General features: G+C 53.2%; 3 protein-coding genes across 3 annotated transcripts in view; 2 read left to right on the forward strand and 1 right to left on the reverse strand.

The window, feature by feature from the left end:
- Positions 1 to 376: 376 nt before the first annotated feature.
- Positions 377 to 2,769, forward strand: EAH_00025070 (nuclear movement domain-containing protein, putative; the record flags this gene model as incomplete). Its single annotated transcript, XM_013396659.1, has 3 exons — positions 377 to 1,477; positions 1,711 to 1,937; positions 2,478 to 2,769. The coding sequence occupies 3 exons, from the start codon at positions 377 to 379 to the stop codon at positions 2,767 to 2,769; spliced, it is 1,620 nt and encodes a 539-aa protein (XP_013252113.1).
- Positions 2,770 to 3,646: 877 nt separating this feature from the next.
- EAH_00025080 (N-acetylglucosaminylphosphatidylinositol deacetylase, putative) lies at positions 3,647 to 6,297 on the reverse strand (the record flags this gene model as incomplete). The annotated part of the gene is made up of 5 exons (XM_013396660.1): positions 3,647 to 3,684; positions 3,945 to 4,396; positions 4,592 to 4,659; positions 4,954 to 5,147; positions 5,547 to 6,297. The coding sequence occupies 5 exons, from the start codon at positions 6,295 to 6,297 to the stop codon at positions 3,647 to 3,649; spliced, it is 1,503 nt and encodes a 500-aa protein (XP_013252114.1).
- Positions 6,298 to 8,317: 2,020 nt separating this feature from the next.
- EAH_00025090 (hypothetical protein, conserved) overlaps positions 8,318 to 12,859 on the forward strand; it is a gene marked incomplete at both ends in the record, with an annotated part of 7,195 nt that continues 2,653 nt past the window's right edge. The window contains 4 exons of the mRNA XM_013396661.1: positions 8,318 to 8,868; positions 8,997 to 10,108; positions 10,421 to 10,566; positions 12,088 to 12,625. Of these exons, the coding sequence (XP_013252115.1) occupies positions 8,318 to 8,868; positions 8,997 to 10,108; positions 10,421 to 10,566; positions 12,088 to 12,625 (2,347 nt within the window). The remainder of the gene's footprint in view (positions 8,869 to 8,996; positions 10,109 to 10,420; positions 10,567 to 12,087; positions 12,626 to 12,859) is intronic.

A 12,859-nucleotide genomic window follows, 5' to 3' on the forward strand; every position in this document is an offset into this window, starting at 1 on the left:
TGCTGCAGCAGATTGGGGCCCACAGCAGCGGCTGCTGCTGCAAGGGTTTGTCTGCCTGTGCATGCAGTCAGTAGTAAAGCTTAGGAGAGGATAATGCACATTAATAAAAGGGAAAACGAAGCGACAACTGCAGCAAAATAACAGCAATAACAGCATTAACTCAGCAGGTGCAGCACCAGCAACAGCATCAGCAGTACGATCGTTGCTGCAGCAGCAGCCCCGTCACCTATCCTTCGGGGTATTGTTCTAAACTTGGCTACACCTCTAATTCGAAGAAAAGTATCAAGGCAGCAGCTGCCTCAGAGGCATTTGCTGGAGCAGCAGCAATAACAACAACAACAGCAGCAGCAGGGGCAGCAGCAGCAGCAGGCAGAAGATGGTAGATTACAGCAAATGGGATAAACTGGAGGTGAGCGAGAGCGAGGAGGAAGAGTCTGATGAGGAGTCCCCTGCTTCTCGCAAACACGCGCTGCCCAGCAGCAGCAGCAGCAGCAGCAGTAGCAGCAGCAGCAGCAGCAGGAGAGGAATTGACTACAGCAAATGGGATCACATAGGAGATGAAGAAGAGGAAGAAGAAGAAGCGCATGCGCCTCGCGTGCGGCGTTTAACAAAAGACCAGACAGTGACCATTGGTCCTTCAGGTTTCAACATTCTGTCGAAGTCAGAGGCAGCGCAGCAGCAGCAGCAGCAGCAACTGAAGCAGAAGCAGCAGGAGATGCTGCAGAAGTGGGTGGAAGAGGAGCAGCAAGAAGCGCTCACTGAGACAGGGATGTCTTTTGAAGATGCACACGAATGGCCCCGTTGCGGCCCGGTTCAGGCAGCAGAATTGCCAGCAGCAGCAGCAGCAGCAGCAGATGCAGCAGCAGCAGCAGCAGGCCTTCCTGCAGTTCTATCAACAGGACTAAGTAAATCAGAGATGGAGAAACTTATTCAAAATGGGGGGGTCAGCTCAGGGCGCTACTTCTGGAAGCAAACACCAAATGAAGTTATGCTGTCTTTGCTGCTGCCGCTAGGCGTCCGCGGTAGAGATATGCGTGTACACCTCACAGAGCAGACCCTTCGCGTTTGCTGCTCTTCTGATGCCTTCCAATCCTCCACAACAGCCACCACTAGCAGCAGCAGCAACAGCAGCAGCAGCAGCAGCAGCAGCAGAAAGGGAGAACACGTCTTGTTAGAGGGGAGCTTCCCTCACCCTGTGGAAGCAGATGAAGATTCCTGGCTCTGGGAGGTTACAGAGCGGCGCATTAACTGGCAGCAGTTGCAGCAGCTTGCTGAGCAGCAGCAGCGGCCGCAAGCAGCTAGTAGTAGCAGCAGCGAAGACAGCAGCAGCAGCAGCAGCAGCAGCGGCAGCAACGGCAGCAGTATACAAGAGCTGCAACAAGAAGTGCTGCCTACGGCTTCGTTTTTCTTTGATCTTCATCTCAGAAAGAAAAAGCTTCTCCCGACTGCTGATGTATGGTGGCCGTGCATTCTCAAGGTATCACGCGATGCACCAGCTTGTGCTGCTGCCGCTTGTGCTGCTGCTGCTGCTGCTTGTGCTGCTGCAGTTTGTGCCGTTGCTGCTTGTGCTGCTTCCGCGTGTGCTGTTGCTTCTGCTGCAGCAATTGCTGCTGCCATATGTGCCGGTGCTGCTACTGCTCCATTTGCACTTGGCTGTATCTGAACTGCCCTTAATATTGCTGCTGCTGCTGCTGCTGCTGCTGCTTTTAGGGGGAGGCGGGGATCGATGTGTCGCAGTTGGCGGGGCGGCGGCATCAGGAAAAAACGAAAAATTTCAAAGAGGCGTGGGAGGCAGCGCATGCAGCATTCAAAGAGAAGGTGAAGCACCACCGTCGAAGCAACTTTGCTGATCTTCTTGCTGCAGCAGCTGCCGATGCTGCTGCTGGCGATGCTGCTGGTGCTGCTGGTGCTGCGAACAGCGCCGACAAAGCCAACCAGTAAACTCTCCAGCAGCTCAGCAGCAATAGCAGCAAGAACAGCAACAGCAGCAGCAATAGCAGCAGCAGAACAGGCTCAGCCACAGTATCAGCTGCCTCGCTGACAGCGGCTGCTTCACCAGCTGCTGTTGGTGGCGTGAGGCCGAGGCGCTGCAGCAGCTGCTGCAGCAGCGGCTGCTGTAGCAGCTGCTGCTCTAGCAGCACGTGCACCAGCAGTTGCTGCTCATGCTTTAGTAGCACGTGCAGCAGCAGCTGCTGCCGCCCTAACAGCACGTGCAACAGCAGCAGCAGCTGCTGTTTTAGTAGTGCGTGCAGCAGCAGCTGCTGCTGCTGCTTCAGCAGTGCATGCAGCAGCAGCAACTGTTGCTGCATAGCGATTTCCTTGTTGCTCCTGGCGTGGCAGACTCCTTATGTTTAGGTTTTCCTCTATATATGTATGTGTTCGCGCACTGCAGCAGGAAGTGCAGCCGCAGCAGTAGCACCAGCAGCACAGCAGTGGGAAGCAGGCTGCTGCTGCTGTAGTTTGCTGTTTCACCTCAGAAGCCGCATCTTTTGGTGCTACAGCTGCTGCCGCAGCACCCTCCAGCAGACTCGAATGCCCGTCTCAGTGCAGCATCAGCAACCGCAGCAGCAAAACAGCAGATGCTGCAGCAGCAGCAACAGAAACAGCGGCTGCAGCAGCACCAGCGGCAGGATAGAAGAGCAGCAACAGCAGCAGCGAGAAAACAGCCGCACCAGCAGCGACAGCAACAGCAGCAGCAGCAGTAGCAGCCACCAACAGCAGCAGCAGCAACTACAGCAGCAGAAGCAAAAGTTCGTGCACTCAACATGACAAGTGCAGCACTTTAGCAGCACAAAATATCATTCTTTCCAAGCAGCAAACAAAGGAGCGTCGGCAGCTTTTGTGAGTTACACGGGCCTGACTCAACAGCAGCAGCAGCAGCTGCTGCTGCCATCAACAAGAGGCAGTAGCAGCAGCTGCTGCTGCTGCATCAGCATCGATATATTATGGGGGCTGCTGCCGCAGATTCAATCGATGGGGGCGTAGACATTCGTGTACGAGTAGCTGATGCAGCAGCAACAGCAGAAGAAACAGCAGCAGCAGCAACGCAATCACCAACCGCAGTAACAGCAACACTATCTGCAGCAGCCGTAGCAGCAGCATTACCAGCAACAGCAGTATCAGCAACGCTCGTATTAGACACAGCAGCACTAACAGCAGCACAAGCAGCAAGAGCAGCAGCAGCAGCAATCCAACAAAGCTCCCTACAAAACTCGCGAACGGCCTGAGTATGTGTAGCAACACCTTATCTAAATTGTAGCTGCACTTTAATTAATTGATCCTTGCTGCTTTTTCTTTTCTAAGTCTTCTTTTATCTATATATTACCTTGAAAAGAGGACAAACAGCCAGCGAAACCAAACCTGCTGCGAGCGGTGATGCAGGAGGCCCCTACAAGCAGCAGCAAACGCAGCACGTGCAGCAGATCATGCAGCACCCAGCGGAGGCAACAGCAGCAGCAGCAGCAGCAGCTGCTGCTGCTGCTACTGGCCAACTTGCAGCTGCTGCTCTGCTTTCGCCTCCTCGTCCACCAAGGAATGACAGCAGCAGCAGCAACGGCGGCAGCAGCAGCAACAACAGAAACAGCAGCAACAACTGCAGCAGCAGCAACTGCAGCAGCAGCAACTGCAGCAGCGCCACCAACAGACCTTATGGCAGACATAGGTGTAAGGCTGGCTGCAACGTCTCTGAACACAGAAAACCACAAAATTAAAATTCTTGCTGCTGCACCTGCTACAGCAGCAGCAGCAAGCCCCAGCAGCAAGCAGCAGTAGCACCCAAACCAGATGCCGGAGAACAGCGAAGCCGTCAGCAGCAGCTACAACACACACTTCGCCGGTAGCACACAGCAGTAGACGCAGCAGCAACAGCAACTGCAGCATCAGCAACAGCAATGCACCAACACCAGCAGCACCACCAGCAGCAGAAACAGCGGCAGCAACAGCACCAGCAGAAGCAACAGCTGCGGCACCAGCAGCAGCAGCAAGAGCAGCAGCACCAGCAGCATCGACAGCAGCACCACCAGCAGCATCAGCATCAACAGCACCAGTAGCAGCACCAGCAGCAGCAACAGCAACAGCAACAGCAGCAGCCACGCACACGCCCTTGTTGTTGGCTTCCACAGTTGCAGGTATAAGGTTTAAGGCACCGCAATATTTTCGAATAAGGCAGTGAGTCTGTAGGGAGAAGATAAACACAGAAGGCAGCAGCTGCAGCTCCTGCTGCTGCTCCTCATCGGTCTCCTGCTGCTGCTCCCCATCCTGCTGCCGCTGCTGCTGCTGCTGCTGCTGCAGCTGCTGCTCCCTAACGTCGTGCTTCAACTCCACCTCCCCCTTTCGTAACTCCAGTTGTTGCTCATGTTGCTGCCTGCACGTCTCAAGGACTTCTTCGTTCAATAATCTGAAAAAAAAACGAACGAAAAAGCTGCATGCTGTTGCGGCTACTCTGGTAGCAGCAGCTGCTGCAGCCGGCACTGCTGCATTAATGCTACTGCAGCTACTCTGGTTGCAAGTTGCTGCTGTAGCTGCTACAGCCAGCACTGCTGCTGCTAGCACTGCTTCTGCTGCTGCTGCTGCTGCTGCTGCTGCTACTCACTTGAGTCCCTCATATACGCTGACGTGGTTTGGGTGTCTGGACACCCCCTGGCGATCGAAGGTGAAGATCTGCAACAACAAGAAGACAGATATCATAATCTTTATCTGTCTCTGCTTATTCATTAGCAGCAACGCATGCAGCATCAATTAAACAGATATCTTTATCTGCTTATTCATTAGCAGCAACGCATGTAGCAGCAATCCTTTGTTATTGCCTGCTTGTTTCTCGCATTTGTCTCGTTTTGAATTAATTTAGTTAATTAATTTTATATTTTTTATGTTAATTTAATTTTTCTATCTGCATTCCTTTCTTCTTTTGTTCTGTTTGTTTGTTCTGCATGCAAACTTCGCGTGTCTCCTTACGCAGTGTATTTGCTGCTGCTTCGATTTAAGAAAGCCCCTAACCGCGTTGCACACAGCTTTGCTGCTCCATTGCTGCCAGCCATCTCTCATGTTCTTATCATTTAAGCAGCAAACATTATCCTTAGAAACGCCAAGCGCTGCTGCAGCAGCAAACAACTCCTCCCTACGGGTCGCACCCAGACCCTCGTAGTCCCCTGCAGCAGCAACAGCAGCAGCAGCAACAACAGCAACAGCAGCAACAGCAGCAACGGCAGCAGCGCCAACAGAGAACAAGGCCATGACCATGGTGATGCTGCAGCTACAGAAGCGGCAGCAACAGCAGAAGCTGCAGCAGCAGCTGCAACAGAAGCATCACAATAATTGCATGCGGCACAACAGCAGCAACGCCCAAGCCCGCAGCAGCAGATGTAGCAGGAGCAGCAACACCCGCAGCATCGCTTGTACCAGTAGCAGCAGCAGCAGCAGCAGCAGCAGCAGCAACACCCTCCGCCGGCACTCCAGCAGCAACCGCGGTAGCAGCACCCGCCGTCACAGCAGCAACAGCAGCGGCAGCATCTGCTGCCGCCGCAGCAGCAGTTATTGCTTGCGCTTACCTGTGGAGAGACAGAGTAAGAAGACCTCAAACCTCTCCTTCTTCGATGTGAATAGAGACAAAGACGGGGCGAAGAACATGCACTCATCATCAGGATGTGCAGTAACGAAGAGAACACCTATTTTTGCTTCTTCCTCCTCGCAGCAGCAGCATTCGTCATGGTGTTCGTGTTGCTGCTGCTGCTGCTGCTGCTTCTCCCGCTCGGCAGCTTTCTGCTGGTGATGCTTCAAGTTCTGTTTCTGCTGCTGCTGCTGCAGTTGCTGCTGCAGCAGCTGCTGCTGTCTCCGCTGCTGAGCAACAAGAGCAACAATAAACCGCTCAAGCCTCCAGTTATGCGCCAAGCGTGCGTTGTAGAGGATGCTGCCTATACACCCGAAGGAGAAGAGAGTGCAGCAGCAAACCAGCAGCCAATCACCGCCTCCTGCTTGCAGCAGAGCAGCACGAAATGCTGCCCTACCCTCAGCAGAAAACAGACGGGGAAGATACTGCAGCAGGGTGACAGACAAAGCAGCGCCAATGGCCCCCAACGCCACGCCGTAGTTCCTGCTGCTGCTGCGGCCTCTGCTGCTGCTGTTGCTGTTGCTGCTGCTGTTGCTGCTGCTGCTGTTGCTGCTGCTGCTCACGGCGTCCTGACCAGCAGCAGCAGCAGCAGCACCAGCAGCAGCAGCAACGGGAGATGTGTCGGCTGTACGAGCGGACGCCATCTCATCAGCTGTTGCTGCCTTTACGTTTTTATCAGCAGAAGAACTCATTCTTGAACCCAACAAAAGAGCAAGAACCCGTCGTTGCTGCTGCTGCTGCTGCTGCTGCTGCTGCTGCTGCTGACCGGTGTTAAGGAGACAGCTGCTGCAGCTCCTGTTCGAAAGGAGTACACCCGCAACAAGGAGTTACAAAAGGCAAAGAAAGATCTGCAACAAAGACAAACAAAAGACAAAAGAAGTAAAGGGAAGAAGAGGCTCTTCTTCCAGAGACGCGACTGACACCCAGTGACCTTGCATGCAGCATCAGCAGCAGCAGCAGCAGGAGCAGGCAACTGCAGCAGCGGCTGCTGCAGCTGCTGTTGTAGCAGCCTGCGGCACGCTCTGGAATATCTTCAATAGATGCGATCCCAGTAATGAGTTTAGAGAGCTTAAGAAAAGGCTGCGAGATCTGTTGTAGAAGATGCAATAGACAGCTACTTGTCCTGCTGCTGCTGTCGTTGCTGCAGCAGCAGCTGCGGCTGCTGCCGCTGCTCCGGGCATTCCTCATATCACTATTGAGAGCGCAGTTAGTTCAACGGGTACACCTATTAGTGTGTCTGTGTTGCAGTGCTGCTGTGTGCTGCTACAGAAGTCGCTGCAGCAGCAGCAGCAGCAGCATCAACAGCAGCAGCACGTTACGAAGTCGTGCATACTACCGTCTGTTAGAATGACCGCCGAATTCTACGGAGCAGCAGAAGCAGCAAGCACAGGAACAACAGCAGCAACAACTACAGCAGCAACAACAACAGCAGCAGCTTCTGCTGCTGCTCGAGAGGATTGGCTGCTGCTGACGACAGTCGTATTAGGGCTGTGTGTGGAAACCCTCTGCAGTTGCCTAAGTAGCTGCTGCACTCCTAATATATAGTTGTATATATATATATATATATATATGTCTTGTCTCCTGTATACGGCATTCTCTTCACTTCCATGAGGATAGACAGTCTTAACAGCAGCAGCGAATGTGGCTGCTGCTGCTGCTGTGGATAGCTTCCCTTGATGCTCTTGCTGCTTGTTGTTCTCCGTGGTTTGTTCCGTTTTGTTTGCTGCTGTTTTTTGTGCATCTGCATGCTTCTGCATGGGTGGCTGGCTTGCTGTCTGCTGCTTCTTGTTTGCTGCTGCTTCTGCTCCTGGGTTGCTGCTCTTTGCTTGCTGCTCTCTGTTTGCTGCTGCTTCGTTGCTGCTTCCTCGCTTCACCCTCTCTTCCTCTCGTGTCTGTCTTCCGTCTGTGGTGGTCTCCCTAGCCCAGGGTTTAGCGCTTAGGGTTTAGGGTTTAGGGTTTGAGTCTTAGGGTTTAGGGTTTAGGACGTAGGTTGTAGGTTTAAGGTTTGAGGTTGAAGGATTAGAGTTTAGGCGTAGGGTTTACGGTCTAAGGTTTATTGCTTAGAATATAGAGTTCCGAGGGTTTAGGGTTTAGGCTTTAGGGTTTTGCCGCTAGATACAGGGTCTTGCCGTACCTGAAGATGTGAGACATTCAAGTGAATGCTGCGAGCAGCAAAACCCTACAAATACAGCAAACAACAACGAAGCAAACAAGCAGCAGCACAGCAAAGACAGCATCTGCTGCTCTTAACCGCAGCCATATGGTGTCTGGGGAGATACGGGGACAGCAAATACAAAGGCAGTACTCTACACAGCAACGCATGCATGCAAATGAAGCAGCAAAAAGAAACACAAAGCGAAGAGACTGCAGCAGCAGTAGCATGCTGATGCTAGCAGCAAACAACAACACAAACGACAAACAATACCCATAGGTAATCCAAAAGTAACGATTACATTCAGGGCTGAGGATACCCTGCTGCTGCTGCTGCTGCTGCGTGTCTTGTGCTGGTGGTGATTTGCTACAGCAGCAGACCCCTGGGAGACGGCAAGAGCCTTCTTGCAGCAGGTCGATCCGTTGGGGTGTACTGCTAGTCGCATAGGTGCTGCTGCTGCTGCTGCTGCTGCTTCTGCTGCTGCTTGTGTTGCTGCATCCGGTGTGGCTGCTGCTGAAGCTGCTGCTGATGTGACGGTGCAGCAAGAGGGTCGCAAGCCCATGCAAAAGTGCTGCTGTGTTCAGGAGCCCTTGCTGCCCATCTGGAGCAGCAGCAGCGTGCTGCTGTTGCAGCAGCAACAACAGATAAAGCAGCAGGCAGAAGCATCCTCAGGGGATGCTCACAACATTACCGAGACACGGCGAAGGGGGGGGCAGTTGCAACGGCGACAAAGAGGAGCAGCACTTGCTGCTGCAGCAGATGCAGCAGCAGCAGCAGATGCAGCAATCACAAGATCATCAGTGAGGTACCGCCAGCGCCCAGACCAGCAGCAGCAGCAACAGCAGCCACTGCAGCAGCAGGTGCTGCAGGTTCTGAAGCCCGTCGCGTTGCTGCAGCTCCCGCTAAGGAAGCTAAACAGGTGTTGTCGTTTGCTGTCAAGGGGGGCGGTCACAGCGCCTCCGGTGGGTGGACGCCCAGCAGCAGGAGCAGCAGCTGCTGCAGCAGGAGCTGCAGCAGCAGATGCAGTGGCCAAGCGCACCGCAGCAGACTTGCGAGACCCTCGCCCAATTGGAAAGGACACGGGAGCAACAGCAGATCAGAAGGAAGAGGCGTCTCATGCATGAAATACGACCCCTCATCAGCAGCAGAAGAGGGTCCTGCTGCGGCTTTTGCTGCTGCTACATCTGCTGCTGCTGAGGTTCGTGCTGCATTTGCTGCTGCTCGTCATGCACAGAGCAGCGCGCAACAGTCAACAGCAGCACCGACCATACCAGTGCCAGCTGCTGCAGCTGCTGCAGCTGCTGCGGCTGCTGGTTATAATGTCGCACCAACAGAAAACATAGTAGCGTCAGCATCTGCAGCAGCTGCTGCTTCTGCTGCGGATCCCGTTGCAGCTGGAGGCTATATCGACGGCTCAGCTGCAGCAGTAGCAACAGCAATGGAGCGAACGCTGCGTACAGCAGCAGCAGCGGAACAGCGAAGGCAACCGCAGCAGTCGCAGGGAGCCCGAAAAAGACTTGGGGACCAGCAGCAACTGCTGCTGCAGCGCATGCAGCAGCAGCACCAGCAGCAGCACATGATTCAGCCAGGGATCCTTGAGATAGCACCAGTCTTTGAGAAGCTTCGGGGCCGTCGGCTTCGCGTCGTCAGTTGCAGCTGCAATAAGAGGAGCAGCAGCAACAATAAGAGCAGCAGCAACAGCAGCAGAAGCAATAGTACTGGTAAGGAGTACAGCAGCAGCCTCAAGGGAATCATAATGCGCGTCACGAGAAGCAGCAGCAGCAGCAGCAGCATCAGCAACACAGACACCAGCAGCTCGCCGTCGCAGTTGCAGCCCAAGAGCGTCACTGCAGCAGCAGAGAGAGCAGCACGATCGGCAGCAGCGCGACAATGCACACTAACAGGAGCAGCGAAAACAGCAGCAACAGCTGCAGCACGGCAGCCTGTCTTTCACAGGCAGTTCATCTCAACTACAACCAAAACCTGCATTAGCTATCACGACGCCCGCAGCAGCTGCTGTTCACCAGGGCCTCACCCCGATGTATCCGTATCTGCTGCTGCTGCTGGCAGCGCCAGTAACACCGGCGGCGACTCAACCAGCTATCGCAGCAGCTACAGAAATACCAGTACCAGCAACAACAGCAGCAGCAGCGGCTTCGTCAGCTGCATCGGCCACAGCGGATTGAACAGTCAACGAGGCCGTGGCAAGGTTTTCCACGGTGGAAGCCCCCTCAATGAATCTCAGCAGCAGCAGCAGCAGCACCGGAAGGCGCAGCAGCACCGGGAGGAGCACCAGCTCCTTAGACTGCCCCAGCCCAAAGCACATCTAAGTGCACTTACAGTGAATGACGGTAACAGCAGCAGCAACAGCATCAGAAGCAGCAGGATATATGACCAATGGAGAGCCGCTCAAGAGCAGACTTACCGCATCTCCAGCAGCAGGCCCTGGACCGAAGCCCAGGCGCAGCAGCGAAAATGCTACATCAGCAGCAGCAGCAGCAGGGTACTGCCGCGTATCACTGGCAGCAGCAGCAGCACGAATATGGAAGGCAGGTTAAGGCCTCGCAGCAAAAGAAGACAGCCAAAGCAGCGCTACCGAGATTGCATTATCAGCATCTGAAAGAAAGAGAAAACATTGGTTTTTTTCTGCCTCACGCATGCAGGAAGCAGCAGCAGCAGCACCACTAGTATTGCTGCTGCTGTTTCTGTAGCTGCTGCTGCGTCTGCGTCCTCTTTCGCTGCTGCTCCCGCTGTTCGCGTTGCAGCTGCTGCAGTCTTCTCCCTCCAGCAACACGCATGCATTGCGTTGGTGAGTGGCTGCTGCTTCCATTAGCTAATCGAAATAGAAGATAACGACGAAAACGAGGGACAGCAGGCATCTGATTTTGGGGCACCTTCGTTGCAGGGTTGAGCACCTGATGCTTCTTTTTGGGGTCTTTTAGAGTGACGGTTTGTTTATGGGGTGTTCTTTGTTCTGTTTGTCTGATTGTGTGGCCTTGCGGACACTGCTGCAGCATCTGCTGTTGCTGCTGAGGGCCCCCTCGAGCTTCTCTGGGGCCCCCTAGGGTTCCCCTCGTCTGCTTCATGCGGGTCCCACCTTTGATTCTTTTTCTTTTTCCTCCTTTCTACCTATGTTTTTTCCGTGTCGTGCTGTGGTTATACTGTTATGGTTTAGGGGCTTCAGATTGTTATTAGAACTTATGCTGTTAGTACTTAGAGGGTGTGTGTTGCTGGGGTTTATACTGCTAGGGTTGAGAGTGTATAACGCATGCAACTAACGAGCAGCAGCCCCCTCATAATGACAGCCTTGCTAGCGTCGCTTCAGTTTTAGGAGTTAGAGGCGCTAGACTGTGAATGGCAGTTGTGGAGTGCCTGCAAAACTCCTTAAACCTTTCGCTCTTCAGCTGTACAGCCATTTAGCTCTTGCAAGTGCGAGGCAGACAACTAACAAAGGGTGCCTGAAGGCGTGTTTTACAAATATATATATATATATATATATATGGGGGAGGTATCGCCCCTGGCTTAGCCGAGTATCTTTTTATTCTAAGTGTCTGAGAGACTTCAGTAGAAGCGCTGCTGATTGAATAAAGGGACCAGGCGATTGCTGCTGCACAGACAGCAGCGGCGTTGCAGGCCTTGTGGGGCCCCCCTTGGGTTGCATGGGGTGTCTCAAGCATTTGAGGCGTTTTCTTCTCTTCTCTCTACCAGGACCCCCTCGATCTTCTTTATCTTCAACACAGCTGCATGCGCCTTCTCGGGTGAAGGCTGCAGCTGCAGGCATCTGCGCCCTATAGGGGAGAAGCGTCAGATGCATGCAGAGATAACGCACAATGGAGCTCATTCAGGGGCCCCCAAGGGCCCCCAGATCAGTGTAGAGTTGTTGCATGCAGCTGCACTGCAATGTGTTGCAGGGTTTCTGAAAACCTTAAGCCAAAACCCTAAACCCTAGGGGCTCATTGGAGTGCATCTCGTTCAGTTTGTTCGATTAAAATTGTCTTAACATCAACAAGAGAAAAGATATGCTGCAAGAGTGGCAGAGCGTGCAAGTGCTCGCGCATGCAGTGCGGCTGTGTCCTCTGGGGCTCAGGAGGCCCCATAATTCGTTGTAGAAGAAACAGAAAACCCTTCGATAATTAAATATTTTTTGACTTATAAACCAAATGCACGCTGCTGAATAATCTTATTCGATACACCTCAGTGCATGCAGGGGCCCCAGAGGGGCCCGACCTTCCACCTACAAACTACAGTAGCAACGGCTCCGCTCCTTCCGTTTAAATAGCTAAAAAAAGGGAAGCAAATTCAGTAGGAGATCTGCGCATACTGCTGCAAGGTTTGCAGCGGCAGCAACAACAGTTACAGCAGCAGCAGCAACAGTAGGCACGACCGCAGCAGCAGCAGCGCCAAGCACGACAACAACAGCAGCAGCGGGTACAACAACAACAACAGCAGCAGCAGCAGGTGCAGAAAGAACAGCAGGAGCAGTAACAGCAGCAGCAGTGTTATGGCAGACTCTGGCGTCTCAGTGAATGGGGGGCCTCCATCAGGGGCTCCCCATTCCTTAGTGGCTACCAATGGGGCCGTTCAGGCGGAGCCCACCAATTCAGGTTCGAATCCTGTGAACTTTTATTTGACTGACCGTCTGCCGCATGCCATGGTGCTGGATGCGCTGCCGTATGTGGACCCGCTGCCTGCTGAGCAGCAGCAGCAAGTGCAGCAGCTGCTGCAGCAGGAAATGGCAGCAATTGCACGGGAATCAGGGGGACCCGATAACCTCCCTGATTACCTTAAAGAACTCCCTCTTCCTAAGACGCCTGCTTTAGATGATGCAGAAACGATGTTAGGCAAAGAGATGGCTAGGAAAGCGAAGGGTGAGTTTGCTGGAGAATGCCTATTCTCATATATGTATGTTCGTTGCAATAAATACTGCAAAACATTTAAACTCCAAATTCAGTTTAAATGCTTGCAGTGTATGGCGGTGTATGTAATGCAACAAACATACATACATGTCTATATTGTGGATGTATATTACATGATATAAATGTATGTTTACATGCGTGTATGCATGTGCATTTATTTGCATATATATATATATATATATATAT

This window comes from Eimeria acervulina, genomic scaffold (genome assembly GCF_000499425.1).
Source record: "Eimeria acervulina Houghton genomic scaffold, Eah_scaff201, whole genome shotgun sequence".
NCBI lineage: Eukaryota > Apicomplexa > Conoidasida > Eucoccidiorida > Eimeriidae > Eimeria > Eimeria acervulina.